Source organism: Sinocyclocheilus grahami, unplaced genomic scaffold (genome assembly GCF_001515645.1).
Source record: "Sinocyclocheilus grahami isolate Dianchi unplaced genomic scaffold, SAMN03320097.WGS_v1.1 scaffold219.1, whole genome shotgun sequence".
Lineage (NCBI taxonomy): Eukaryota > Metazoa > Chordata > Actinopteri > Cypriniformes > Cyprinidae > Sinocyclocheilus > Sinocyclocheilus grahami.
The window spans coordinates 2,004,038-2,019,639 of NW_015505398.1; the positions used below are offsets into that span (position 1 = coordinate 2,004,038).

Below are 15,602 nucleotides of genomic sequence, written 5' to 3' on the forward strand. Positions count from 1 at the left end.
GGAACAGCAAAAGTGTTACTTTTTGCCCCTTTACAGAAAATAAAAGCATTTCAAAATAAAGGTCCTTTTCTGTGATCTTTCCCATTCACTCTGAATGGCAAGTCATTTTTGACCGGGAACACCACAAGTGTGACTTTGTACCATTTTGTACAAAATAAAAGCCTTTCAAAACAAACTCCCTGATTAAGCATTAAAGCACACTATTGTGATAAACAGTGCAAATTTTCTTCAGTTTTTATTTAATATTGTGAAAATTATTCATAAATAATGCTTTTTTCACTCAAAAAATGTGGTGCCTACGATTAATCAGATGCAAATATAAATACAAAACCACTCCTAAATGAAAGAAAAGAAGATGACAAAAAGATTGAATCCAATATTTGGTGATAATATAGCATAATGAGTGATTTATAAGCAATTTTTTGAGGCCGGGCCCTTTTTGCTCTGTAACATCGTAAGTGTGATAGGGTTCTGAACATAACACAAGGGTTAATAGTCAGTAAGGTAGTTGTTAAGTTTAGGTATTGGGTTGGATTAAGGGATCTAGAACATGGTCATGCAGAATAAGGCAATAATATGTAATGCTAATAAACAGCCAATATACTAGTAATATGCATACTAATAAGCAACTAGTTAATAGTAAGAACTGGACTTTAAAATAAAGTGTTACCCATGTTTCTAAACACGGCGCTTACATTTCAATCCCCATGTGTGAAGTAAAGAGTCCAGTCAAGCTATGGATAAAAATGTGAGAATATCTGAATAAAAAGGGAATCACTCATCAAAGCTCCCAGTGTCGACTGTGTAAAGAATATTTTATGGAAGTGAATCTTAATTCTATGCACTAATTATTATCTTATGTACATATAACCAAGGGGTCTTTGAGAGGGGAAGCATGCAACTCCTCAAAAGAAGAAGAAAAAAAAAACCTGGGCTGAGAAAATAATTGACTATAAATATTTGACTCAAAAATAAGACTTCTTAAAGTTCTTATCAAGCTTCTATAGTGTGCTGTGAATGTGAGGGAAGAAGGACAACATACTAGTGAAAAGTCTTGTGAAAGCTGATTACCTTGTCAATAATGCCCACCTGTCATGTTTTGTTCATCACTATAATCGGATGATTACACTGTCAATGTAATACTGAACACAGAGGTAGACTTTGCCTCTTGATTTCATAAATCCACCTCATGCCACTGATATTGTGTGCTCTTAAGTGATCTCGTGACCTAAAGACAACGACGCGTTAATAATATTGAGAAGCGGTTCTTCTGCTACAGGTAACAACTCTTTCAGTAATTTAGTGGGTACAGGATCTAACAGGCATGTTGTTGGTTTAGATGCAGTAATAAGTTTATTTAGCTCTTCCTGTCCTATAGCTGTAAAGCACTGCAGTTTATCTTTTGGTGCGATGAATGAAGCTAAAGTATTATACGCTGTAGAATCTACATTTGTTATTGTATTTCTTAAAGGGTTAGCTCAGCCAAAAATAATTTACAAATATCATTTACAAATGCTTGACATGTCAATGCTCATTTCTCGTCAGAAGACTTGAATTGCTTGACTAATATGCATTAAATTTACAATGTCTTTTCTTACCTTTGGATGTGTCAAAGTTTTGGTGGAATGAATTTTCAATAGAGGGACAGAAATCTCTCAGGTTTCATTCAAATATTATCTTAATTTGTATTTCAAAAATGAACGAAAGTCTTATGGGTTTAGATAAAAGCCCTCCACCTTTATTTTAAACACAAAGCTTAAATTAATTTAAAGCAAAACCGGATGTCTTGATGTACGTTGCCTTGCCTAACACAAGCACAAACTGTGTTCAAAACTGAATGTGGGGAAGATAAAAACTAAAACATTTCTGCGCAAACTCACAGACCAGTCATGTCTAATTATGTTATTATGCAATCAAGGCTTTATACTTCACTTGTGTCCCAATATCCATGTAAAACAGCAAACTTACATTTGTTACACAAGTTTGGTGTACCACCATGTTGGGGAGGTTGTCGGGCACGGCCCTCCTGTACAACAGAAAATTCTAACTGAGCTTTTAAATTTTGATTGACTACATATCAGTCTGATGATGAATAGGCTGTTTGTCAAGTTAGTAATTCTAGATGTATGCTGTTTGTGTGTACACTTGTCAGTACTTTGCATGCTTAACATTAATTGCATTATATAAGCTGCTTTGGAATATAAGTTCCAACACATTTCAAATTATAAAAACATGACCTATATTACAAAAACTGATGACATAATATTAATTTTTGGGAGAGCTATTTTACAAAATATAAATGTTATCAGACGTTCCCCTTTATATAATTAGTAGAAATATAAAAAAAAATGACATATTACAGAGTTGATGAGAGAAATTGATGATAAATATTTAAGTTTATATTGAAATCCTTTTCAATATATTTTAGCCTGAAGCAAATTTTTTATTGTGGTAGGTCTGAGCACAGACCTTCTGAAACTCTAGAGGGAGGCATATGTGTGATAATTTTGAATTTTGTTGGTGAGGTTTTAATTCCCAATTCTTTTTTAATTTTCATCAGTTTATGTGATGTTGTTGTACTAGCAGACAAGTCTGACAAATATCCTCCAGACAGTTGCGCCACCATGACAATGAGATTTTTTACATTTTCTTAATTTTAGTATACAATACAGGATTTCCGCAGGTTTTATGAAAGTACATTTAAGACCTTTTAAAGACCTTGAGACCAAGTAAAGAAAACGTATAGAATAAGTTGATGGGAACACAATATGTCAATATGTTCTCTGAATGTAAATGTCACACAATCAGTTATATTATCACCACTTCAAAGTTTAAAGATACAATTTATTTTTAATTCTACTGTTTAAATCATTTTACAAAGAAATTGCATAAGGCTAGCATAACACCTTTGCTCCCAAACATTAGAATTTGACAGAATTTGAATTAGAATTTTTGTATTGTTTTCCTGAGCAAAAAAAAAATTGTTAAAACAAAATGTCTATAAATGTTGAAGTGGGTAACAGCAGTAACCTGGTTGTTTCTCCATGTTTCTCTTGGCTGTTGTCGTCTTTTAACTTGATATGCCAAGAGCAAACAAACATGAGAAACGAATGCATTATTTAGAGTTTCTGGAGACAAGCCTAGTATCACCAAACTATACACATAAAAATATACTTTTAATCAACACAGCGTGTTCGTAATGGCCTGCATGACATGATACGCTTGCATGTGAAGAAGCCAAGTAGTTTCTCAAGTGGCCTCTGTCATTAGAGTCGTCATGTAAGGGTCTTGCTGCTGAGACGTCATGCCATGTTTAATGTCCTGTAGTTCAATGATCCAACTCATGCAAGTTAATCAGCCGCTAATGAAGGTGAGTACATTGGGCTAATTAAGCGTAGCATGTATGGGACTGAGTACAGGGGAGTTCAGATGGTGAGCAGGAAATGGAAACATGGAAAGATTAGATTTTAGACATGAGACATTTTACGTAATCTTAGTACCATTGCACCACTAAGGAAGTAATTAGTTGTTGTTTGTTGCTTAGTTTATTCTTAGTTTATTTATTGTATTTTATTGACATGAATATTACACCGATCGGCCTGTATTGGTGAAGGGCCCAAAATCAAATGTAGGTTGTTTGAAATAAGGTATATTGAGTTTGTATTTTAAAAGTATGGTGTCTGAACCTGACAAAAGACTTAGTGGTAATGACTTCTAGAACAGGCAAGCTAGCACCTTTCCTATCTTATTTAGCCATTCCCACACATCCCTCTTTTAAAGCCCCTTCTGTTTGTCCTGATGCTAAGCATGTTGACTTTGCTTTGAATTCCATCAATCTTTATGCTTTGAAAATCAGGCAGAGTTATGTAAAAGGAAGAAATAGCATATTAATTTCCTCTTGGAGAGCTAGTGCTGAAGTTGTAATTAAGTGTGATCAGTTAACCTCTCGGGAGATAAGTGAGCGTCCTTTTTCATCAGTGTCTTTTTCTGTCTCTCTACAGTTAGCTTTAAATAAAGACATGTTGTTGGTGTTCAGGATTATAAAAGTCTTAAAAATGTGTGAATCATTTTGCCCACACCACCATTACATTTAGACCTCACCGTGTGACGTTTTTGCTAAGAGAGCATTATATATATATATTTTTTTCATTATGTAGATTATCAGTCACATTGAACACCCTAGTGAAAATGTATGTATTTAAAATACATTTGTTTCATACTAAGTATAGTACAAATCTATTAAAGGGGTCATATGATGCGATTTCAAGTTTTTCTTTCTCTTTGGAGTTACAAGCTGTTCATGAATAGACAAGATCCCTAAAGTTCATGTTGACTTTGCTTTGAATTCCATCAATCTTTATGCTTTGAAAATCAGGCAGAGTTATGTAAAAGGAAGAAATAGCATATTAATTTCCTCTTGGAGAGCTAGTGCTGAAGTTGTAATTAAGTGTGATCAGTTAACCTCTCGGGAGATAAGTGAGCATCCTTTTTCATCAGTGTCTTTTTCTGTCTCTCTACAGTTAGCTTTAAATAAAGACATGTTGTCGGTGTTCAGGATTATAAAAGTCTTAAAAATGTGTGAATCATTTTGCCCACACCACCATTACATTTAGACCTCACCGTGTGACGTTTTTGCTAAGAGAGCATTATATATATATTTTTTTCATTATGTAGATTATCAGTCACATTGAACACCCTAGTGAAAATGTATGTATTTAAAATACATTTGTTTCATACTAAGTATAGTGCAAATCTATTAAAGGGGTCATATGATGCGATTTCAAGTTTTTCTTTCTCTTTGGAGTTACAAGCTGTTCATGAATAGACAAGATCCCTAAAGTTGCAAAGACTAAAGTCTCAAACCCAAAGAGATATTCTTTATAAAAGTTAAGACTCATCCACGCCCTCCTAAAACGCCTCCTTTAAACATGCCCCCAAATGTCTACATCACTGTGTGGGAAGATTAGCATAATGCCGCCCAAATGTTCGCGCAAAGAAAGAAGGCGTAACTTTATTGTTGCTGCCACCGCCGCCGCCATGTTGTGAAGATGCTGTGTGTTTCATTGTGAAAGCGAAACTACTTTGTTTGGTCTTCCAAAAGAGGACACGGCTAGAATTAAGGGATTAAGTTGGATTTACAACACTGTTCCAGAACAGTTCAAACCAAATATTCAGATGTGTGCAGCGCATTTTATGGAGGACTGTTTTCTGATCCTGGTAGAGTAGACTACAATGCCGGCTGTTCTGACTCACAATCTGTAAGTACGTTTTCATATTTAAAGGATTTGCCACTGACGATTCAGTGTAGAGTAGTGCAGTGTAGAGTAGCGCTTGTTGTTTGTCATTTCTCCGATCACAAATGCAGACATGGTTTTATGTTTACGCGGCGCGATGCAACGCAACACGTAAAAAGACAGTATAAGTCATTATAATCCGTAACTATGTCCCCACTGGATGCAACAAATGCCTCGTTTATAATGGGTTTTAATGTTTTTGTCTCGTTGCTCCGGGACACGGCATCACAGTATGGTAAGGGGCATAACATTTCTGTCACCCGCTCGAGGTATTCGGCCAATCACAATGCACTGGATAGCTGGCCAATCAGAGCATACCTCGCTTTTCAGACCGATGAGCTTTGTAAAAATCGACGCGTTTCAGAAAGGCGGGGCATAGAGGAGAAACAATAATGTACATTATGTGGAAAATAATGTGTTTTTTTAACCTTAAACCGCATAAACACATTTCATTACACCAAATACACAAAATAATGTTCTTTTTAGCAACATATGACCCCTTTAACATAATTTCCTGACATATCGCTTATATAAGACTTATATCAAGTGATATAAAATTATAATTAAACTTTATTTGGAGTACTACTTGTGCACAATGCACATATTAAGCCTAAAATGTGTTTTAATGTCATTATTGATGAGGATTGTATGATCTTTGAATAATGTCTGTCATTAAATGCAAGATATTTAAAATGTACCTGAAGTATACTTGCAATAGTTCCACTTTAGCACAATCAAATATACTTCAGTTCATCTTTAATTAAACTTCAGCACTACTTCTGCACAATTAAAGTGCGTCAAGTACAAAATGAGTTGTTCCAATTCAGCAGACTTTATGTATACCAGTTCAGTACAATTGCAGGGTATTTTAATTAAGTACATCAATATGCAAATGTATTTGTAGCATACTTAGCATGAAATAAATGTATTTCAAATACATTTTAATGTATTTATTTTTCACTAGGGCTGTCCTCTCTTATTCTGATTCTTTTCATAGTTCAACAGTCACATGTAATATGTAATCAATGTTCATCTGAGTAGTCAAATTTAACTGATAAGACTGTAAAGATAACTATAATTATAACTATATTAGCATCAACACCAACGGATGGTAATGTTTTGTTTATTATAAGTTTGTGCTGCAGTATAGTCTTGTGCCGCTTAAGATATTTGCGCTCTTCAAATCAGGTGGATTCTGACGGGCTGTCAATGTTTTTATCATTGCTCAGCTGGAAATTTGTTTTGAAAGTTATTCAAACTATATTGTTTCTCTGTATCCTGGACTCTCTTAGAATTGGAGTGATTATTAAAACTTTATAGTTATCGTTGTCATTATTAATGTCTTTGGTGTCAGCAGGCCTTTAGCATACATAACTACCATAAACCAAGAGAAAAAAAAACATTGTTTGTTCTATGAATGCATGTCAGTGTGTCTTTTCTGTTGGGTGTCCAGCTCGAACTGCCAGATAGAAAAACATATTAGGGTTGTAATGATTTAATTGTTATTAATTGTTAGCCCTTTGATTGCAAATTTAGTGTGCGGCTCATTTGCTCTGTTGGATGTTTCCACCTCTCTGCGGCCATGGTATGCAAATGTATAAAAACATAAGCAAATTGTATCGATTTATATTTATGTATCTTTTTCTCTCCCCTCCCTTCTTTTCGCATCTCTCTCTCTCTCTCTCTCTCTCTCTTTCTCCTTTTCTCTTGCTCTGACTTCCTCCTTCTATCTGCATCTCTTGTTCTTCTCCCCTCCCTCTGTCTCTCTCTCTGCCAGCCGCCACCAACTTGGACTCGGAGAGCAAACGAACGGCCCACTTCCAATCGTCATGGCAACAGCATGTGAATGTGTTCGGCTCATGGAGTAGGCCGGAGTGTGTGCAGGAACTGCACCAGGAGGCTCAGCTGAACCTACAGAGTCTGCTGCAAGGTAGGAGAGTCAGTTGCTTCAGAGCGGTTCGTCTGCGTGTTTCCATGCCACTAGAGGTTGTGTAGCCCGATCATCTGCCTGCCTGGATCTGCCTATCATGTGTTTTCGTTTTGATTTTGTGGGTGTGTGTTTTGAGTCGCCTTGCATGCTGGCTTGTCTATGAATATCATCCACTTCCATTCCCATTCTGTGTTTCCCAGTGCGTGTAAGAGAGGCACTATTTGTTTTTCTATTCCTCTGAGCATCCTCATGTTTTCCCTCCACTTGCCTCCCATCATTCCCCTTCTATTTCTGACTCATACTTTGTCCTTCTTTATGATCCATTAGATTCATTTCCATTTGAAGATAATACACAGAGTCTCCCTTTCTCTTTTGTTTTTTTTCATTCGCTGAATGAATATGCCAATGCATGTGGCTGTTGCCGCTGTGAGTGTGTGACTGTACATGGTTAAATTTCCCTCTTTTATCTCTTTCTTGTTTGATGTCTGCTATTAATATATATCTGTGAGGTATGAGATGCTATTCTGGTTTAAGCTTCGCATCAGATTGACTGGGCAGCTGTTGCTTAAACAACAGTGAGTGGGTGGTCAGTGTTTACGAATGTGTGCATAAACAGCAATTTGACTTTGCATATGCCTGTCTGCCATTCAAGGTTGCAGCCAAATATCAAGACATGGGGGGTTAGAAAAGTTTAAGAATCTGTTGCTGAAAACCTGCTGACAACATATTATAAGGTTTTTTATAATGCATTATGCATTCATTATAATGCCTTAAGTATACCCTTATAATGTATTATAAATACGGGCTTCATAGAAAGTGTTACCAAAGTATCTTTTCCTTGTAGTTTTTTGTCCTAACCACCCGCGACAGCGACACGTGACAATAAGCTACATGGGATTCTATTTTAGGAATGTTTTTTTTTTTCTGCGACGTGTAACTTGTAGGCTACGTTAAAACTGTGAATTCACTGCAAACCAACACGGGTATTCCATAACAAATATATCAGTCACTCACTCACTCACTCAAAACTGTTCAGACCATTCATATTTGAATCATCTATTTTCTGTGTCCACTTTTCTTTTCTACACACTCACCATGTTTTCGCTGTCACATCGTACCTACACTGGACGCGACAAAGCATTGCAAATCATTTGAATGTTGTGTCAGTAAGAAAACCGGTGAAATATCGGGTGGTGTGTACTTCCGAATGTCCAGCAATTTGTCTCTGGTGAAACTGATTGCAGGGATATAACTAAAGACAGGACAAACTAACAAAAACATAAAAACAACTGCAGAGCACGCCACGGAGGCAGCCATCAGCGTCGGCGCCATTGTGCATTAATGATTATAATGAGTTCTTGTATTTTATTGCGTCACGCTGCTCGCGTCCGGTGTAGACACGCTGTAAGTTACTGTAGCTTTCTGATGCTGCGTTTGAATTTTCATGCCACATTATTTGAAATTAGCGTGGGTCAAACTTTTTTCTATCAGGCCCGCGGGCCGTTTATTGAGGAAGCCTGGTCTAAAGGTTTAGTTGCATCAGAAAATTTAATCAGATTTTCATAGACAAAAAGATTCTATTGCTCACACAAAAGTCATTCTCAAACACTCTAGTTTTCTATTTGCTAACAGAGCATTAAAGGTGCAGTAAGCAATTTCTGAGAAACACAGTTGAAAGTGAATCTGGCACCAAAATACACTTGTAGCCAATCACCTGTAAGGGGCATGTCTACTCGTGATGGGGGAGGTGTCTGTGTTACATAGCGTAGTTGTGAATTTGGGGGCAGAGCTATCAGAATCGGGGTGTGGTCCTTTCAGGTAGGGGCATGTTTGTTTTGGAGATTTCAAATACCAATAGCGTTTCTCAAAAATCACCTTTAAATTGTGAAATTTGAATGGGAAAATCTTCCCTCACGTGAAATTCCTGACTGCATGGATTCATATTAATACGAGTTTGTTTTAATTTACTTAATGTTTTAATTGTTTTAATTTAATTAATGTTGTTTAAAGGGGTCATATGATGCAATTTAAAATTTTCCTTTCTCTTTGGAGTGTTACAAGCTATTCATGCATAGATAAGATCCCCAAAGTTGCTAAGACTAAAGTCTCAAACCCAAAGAGATATTCTTTATAAAGTTAAGACTTGTCCACGCCCTCCTAAAACGGCTCGTTTATACACGCCCCCACATGTCTACGTCACTGTTTGGGAAGATTTGCATAACACCGCCCAAATGTTCACGCAAAGAAAGAAGGAGTAACTTTTGTTCTCGCTGTAGTATTGTTGTTGCCGCCGCCCGCCATGTCGTGAAGGCGCTGTGTGTTTCGTTGTGAAAGCGAAACTACTTTGTTTGGCCTTCCAAAAGAGGATGATATCCTCTTTGTCATGCCTGGAGCTGATCTGTGCTGGTTGCTGAGGAAATACATCAACTTCGCGCTGAGGATCGCTGGATCGGCTTTCACCGTGGACGAAGCGGAGTCCAGTCCGGGGTCATCACATGTGGTTGCCGTAAGCCCACCAGCTGCTCCTTTGTCGAATCCGCCGGCCATGCCGTTCTCAAGCCGCCCGCCTCTGCTCACTCAAAACTACTTTGTTTGACCTTCCAAAAGAGGACACAACTAGAAATCAGTGGTTAAGTTGTATTTACAACACTGTTCCAGAACAGTTCAACCCAAATATTCAGATGTGAGCAATGCAATTTACGGAGGACTGTTTCCTGAACCTGCAGAGTAGGCTACAATGCTGTGCACAAAGGCTGTTTCTACAAAGTGGGGCAGTTCCAACTTTGCAAGGACAGTCTGGCGCTTCTGACTCACAGACTGTAAGTAAATTTTTTTTATATTTAAAGAATTTGCCACTGACGATTCAAACGCGAGTTTTGAGCAGTGTAGAGTAGCACTTGTTGTTTGTCGTTTCTCCGATCACAAATGCAGACATGGTTTTATGTTTACGCGGTGTTATACGCAATCCAACACGTAAAAAGACAGTATAAGTCATTATAATCAGTAATTATTTCCCCACTGGATGCAACAAATGCCTCGTTTGTAATGGGTTTTATTGGTTTTGTTTTATGGCGCCGGGACAGGGCATCACAGTATGTTAAGGGGCTTTTCCGTCACATGCTTGAGGTATTCGGCCAATCACAACGCACTGGATAGCTAGCCAATCAGAGCACACCTCGCTTTTCAGACCGATGAGCTTTGTAAATATCAACGCGTTTCAGAAAGGCAGGGCATAGAGGAGAAACAATAACGTGGAAAATCACGTGTTTTTTAACCTTAAACCGCATAAACACATTGCATTACACCAAATACACAACGTAATGTTCTTTTTAGCAACATCATATGACCCCTTTAACTAAAAAGGTTTGTATATAGGCCTAGTACATCAATACGTTTGTATATTGATGTAGCTGGTTTATCTTTTTGTGGCATGGTTATCTATTTCAAATTTTCTAAACTATATTATTATTATTGTTATTAATTCTTTTGATGTGATAACAGCACTGTGTCTTGTCCATATCTTTCACTTTCATACTCATATAATGTTAGCCAACTAAGGGGCCCGACAACATTAAAGAGATTATGCGTCCATAGTGCTTAAGCTAATCAGTGATATTGTATTTATATCCCATCCCCCCATGCTTATAAATTATTTTTGTTCAGTTATGCACGAGAAGTGTAGTAGAAATTCCCCTACGCATTTCCCCTGACTTAAGTTTAGCTGAGAGCATCTACTGGCGACACTGAGCGTCTAGTGATGAATATTTCAAAGTTTATACTCTAGCGCGTCTGCTGGCGACACCCTACTGAGTCAGGCAATGTCTTGCCCCTTTTGAACACTATCACTTGGGACTAGGATCTCTAGTGTTCCACTACACTTGCTGCGCAGCAGTAACCAGACAGACTCCAAACAATGCCCTTGAATATGCTTTAATCATGGCCTGGAGGACCTCATACCAATCAAAGAGAATCCCCAGCATCATACAACAGTTTATATAAGAAAGTTACATAGCCAAGGTAACATTGTCACGTTACATAATTTTCCTCTAATATGATTGGTTCACTTATATGGCAAATCAGCTTGTTCCTCAAATCATGAGATTGTATCGTTATTAGTTTTTTTCAGACATCTAGCCATCTTGTCTTGTCCATGTTTCATTATTTCAATGCTACTAAAGGTTAGAGCATTTCTGTTCCTTAAAACATACTTAAAGGTTAAAAGGGACATGTTAGTCATCATTTATGATCAACTGATTTTATGATTCATTTGAAAATGATTACATTTAAAATTTACTTTACAGAAACAAAGACCAAATGGAAAACAGACCAGACAAAAACTGCCCAAATTGATAAGAAAAGGGGCATTGTTGCTCTTGACCTCTTCCATTCCTCTACTGCATACACAAGACAAGGAGTGACCCATATTTAATAAATGGGTGGTTTTCAGTGAGCATCTTGTTAGGCAATGCTTTGAGGTCATTCATGACCACTCATTCACGCTTGAGTGGTTGGCATTTTATCTAGGCGAGCCATTTGATTGGCTGATAAGAATGGAGATGTTTGAGTCCCATTAGTTTTACTGACTGGCCTAAGATCAGGTCAGGGGAGGAGGGGAGAGTGCTTTTGAAATACCTTCACACACACAGACATATATACACACTTACTCAGTCTTGCTGATGCTTCTGGTACTCGCTCCCATACATCATCTTTGAAGTTTTCATATTGGTCTTTGAAGCCTACCTTTCCACAGAGGCTTGTATGAACCAACCAGTGTTTTGGTGAGTTCTGACACTCTATCTAGTTTACTTTCTTCTCTCTTGGTTGGATGAATTTCAAAGAATGCTTAGCTGCATCCATTGTAATTCTCACATTTTGCAAGTCTTTAAATTATCATAAACAACTTTGCTGAACTTTATTTATTATAATACCATTCAAAAGTTTGGGGTCAGTAAGATTTTTTTAAATACATTTTTAAAAGAAGTCTCTTATGCTCAACAAGTCTTCATGTATTGGATCGGAAATACAGTAATGTTGTGAAATATTATTACAATTTAAAATAACTTTTCTATTTTACTATATTTAAAATGTAATATATTACTTTGATGGTAAAGCTGAATTCTCAGCAGCCATTACTCCAGTCTTTATTGTCACATGATCCTTCAGAAATCATTCTAAAATGCTGATTTAATGCTCAAGAAACATTTCTTATTATCGATGTTGAAAATAGTTTTGCAGATTAATTTTTGGAATCTGTGATACTTTTATGTTTTTATTTTTTTATGAAGAGAATGTTTTACATTTTTTTTTTACATTTTATTTAAATTTTTTTGTAACAATGTAGAAGCCTTTACTGTCAATTCGATTAATTTAATGACTCCTTAAAGTCAAGTTTTTCTTTTTTTTTATCAAATGTAAATTCATGTCCCAGTCACATTTTCTTTGTTAAATAAACATTACTTACACTATGAGAAAAAGAAAAAAAATTTACATTTACTTAACAATGTAATCAATATTATGTTTATTAAAGCCAAGTATGGATCTCATCAAGTTAGTGTTTTTAAGCATTTTACATTTATTCCAAAATAATAACTCAAGGCAGTAACAATTGAAACAATAAAATGTATTTGTGAACTTGTGTTCAGCTTTTCTTTTTAATAGTTAACTTTAAACTATTTTTGAATTCTTCGGATCATCACTCATCAAAGCTTGGTAAATATTCGGTTGTTATCGCATGAACCAATCACAGCCGAACATAACCAGTGATATCCAATCATATTGCGATGGAGGCATTGCCTCCTCTCACGTGACTTTCCCCCATTCATTTTCAATTACCCTCCACCAAACTTACCACACTCTTTAGGGGGTCTGTTGAAACTCTGGCTCAGGGGAGGCGAGAGAGATGAGGACTCCCGCTGTAACTTCAGCTGCTGGTGTTGGACAATGTTTCTTTAGAAAAACAAGTGATTTATATACTTTCTAATTTTATATTTTGTAATATTGGCATTGTTTTATTTTTGTACTATTAATTTTTTTTTCTCATCTAATATTTTGAGGTGGCAATGCCTCCCTCGCCTTCTCGGAGGAAACGCCCCTGATAGCAGACTGTTTGGAAAAGTGAGGATAGTTATGTATATTAAAGAGTAATTTGCTCTGTGGTTTGTGTGTAGAATAGGGTTGGAAAATATTTCCATGGAAACCTTCCATGGGAACTTTGTCTGGGAAATGTTGGAAATATTCCAAGTTGGAAACTTAACAAGAATTTATGGGAATTTACAGATATTTATGGGAATTAATTGGAAATTTTGGGGAAATTTATAGAAACTATCATATACAAACATAAATATAAACATTTAGTTTGATCATAAGCTGACATGCATGCAAACTAATACAAATTTAAAAAATGAAATTTTAGGATTTTTTTTGGAATCTGTGATACTTTTTCAGGATATAATGATGAATAAAAACTTAAAAAGAACAGCATTTATTCAAAATAGAAATCCTTTCTAACAATATGTCAATTTAACACATCATTGTTGAATAAAAGTATTAATTTCTTTAAAAAAAGACAAATTACTGACCCCAAACTTTTGAACTGGTAGTGTATTGTTAAAAAGGATTTCTATTTTAAATAAATGCTGTTTTTTTTTTCTTTTAATTCATCAAATAATATTGAGAAAGTATCACAGGTAATAAAACAAATTGATAATTGATAATAAATCAGCATATTAGAGTGATTTCTGAAGGATCATCTGACACTGAAGACTGGAGTAATGATGCTGAAAATTCAGCGTGGCATCACAGAAATACATTATATTTTAAAGTATATTAAAACAGAAAACCAAAATTTTAAATTGTAATAATACTTCACAATATTAAAGTTTTTCAATTAAAAATTCACAATATTAAAAAGGTTATTTTTGATCAAATAAATGAAGGCTTGAAGAGCATAAGAGATGTGATGTTTAGAAACTAGTGCTGTCAAACGATTAATCACATCCAAAATATAAGTTTTTATTTACATAATATATGTATGTGTACTGTGTATATTTATGTATATATAAATACACACACATACATTATATATTTTGAAAACATTTACATGTATATACATATTTATATTCTTATATTTTATATTATATATAAATATATGTAATATAAACATAACATATTTTTCTTAAATATATACATGCATGTGTTTGTATTTAAATATACATAATAAACATACACAGTATACACACATATATTATGTAAACAAAAACTTTTATTTTGAATGCGATTAATTGTTTGACAGCACTATTAAAAACATTAAAAATAGTAATGTGTCCAAACTTTTGACCAGTAGTGTACTTCTGTATGATAACAGAAAACTGGATAGCAGAAGGTAGAAGAAAGAGCATCACAGCTTGAGCTAGCTAGCACATGATACCTAGCCTCATAAATTGTCAATGAAATAGTGCTAACTTAGATTTTTCATATCTGATTTACTGGCTAGCTAGCTATTGTATAAACTCTTTTTGGTATTTGCTAGTTAAACTTGAATACCACAGATCAAATATATTTGCCCAAGTAAAATCAAAACTTAGATGTAGTCCTTGGGCTCAAATGCAGCAAGAGTGGCTTCAGTGAAAATGCAGGGGAATTCCCCCTTTAGGTGACTAGGGGGATTGTGTGTCGGCGAGGGTCATTTTTAGACAGTTATTTTTATTATTATCTAACGTAAATGTTTGCTCAGTCAGTGTATTTGTTTTTACAATGGTATAATTTAGTTGCACAGTAGCTTACACACAGCACAAGTAAGTTTTAAATATATATTTTTTGTAATATTTAAGTAATTTACATGAATATTCACCAAGATGGACATTTTGATATTTTGTGTGCAGGATTGAAGAAATGATCTGTGCATGCTATGGAGGAATGCACAGTGCATGTAGGGGGTGTGGCCTCAATAGCCCTGCAGTAAGCAGTGTGCTGTGTGCATGTGATTGAGCAATGAGTAGGGTAGAAATTCAACTGAAATTGCATTCAATCTGGTTGTTTTAACCAAGATTACGCTGCAAGATTTTTTTCTCATCTACAATTAAGTTCCCAGTTCCTGCAATTTTGAAAATTCTCAGTTTATTCCCATTGATTCCCAAATATTCCCGTTAATTCCCATATATCCCCGTTAATTCCCATGGAAATTTAACGGTCTTGAAAATATCCCCGGAATTTTGCAACCCTAGTGTAGAATGCTTTGCAAGCTGGCCTGTGTTTGCAGAAGTTGGTTCTTGTTACAGCTGCAGGGAAGTTATAGTCATAACGCATTCCAAAACACAACTGTCTTTTTTATATTTCTCTTTGCTTTCCATGGAACTTTACACAGCAGATTGCATAGTTTG

The 15,602-nt window shown here is 35.6% G+C and overlaps 1 protein-coding gene across 3 annotated transcripts in view; it reads left to right on the top strand.

Moving 5' to 3' along the window:
* The window catches only part of LOC107596469 (NHS-like protein 2), a 105,391-nt gene that overhangs the window by 79,826 nt on the left and 9,963 nt on the right, over positions 1-15,602 (top strand). For all 3 annotated transcript variants that reach the window (XM_016287211.1, XM_016287212.1, XM_016287213.1), the window contains exon 2: positions 7,072-7,224. In XM_016287211.1, the coding sequence (XP_016142697.1) occupies positions 7,072-7,224 (153 nt within the window). The remainder of the gene's footprint in view (positions 1-7,071; positions 7,225-15,602) is intronic.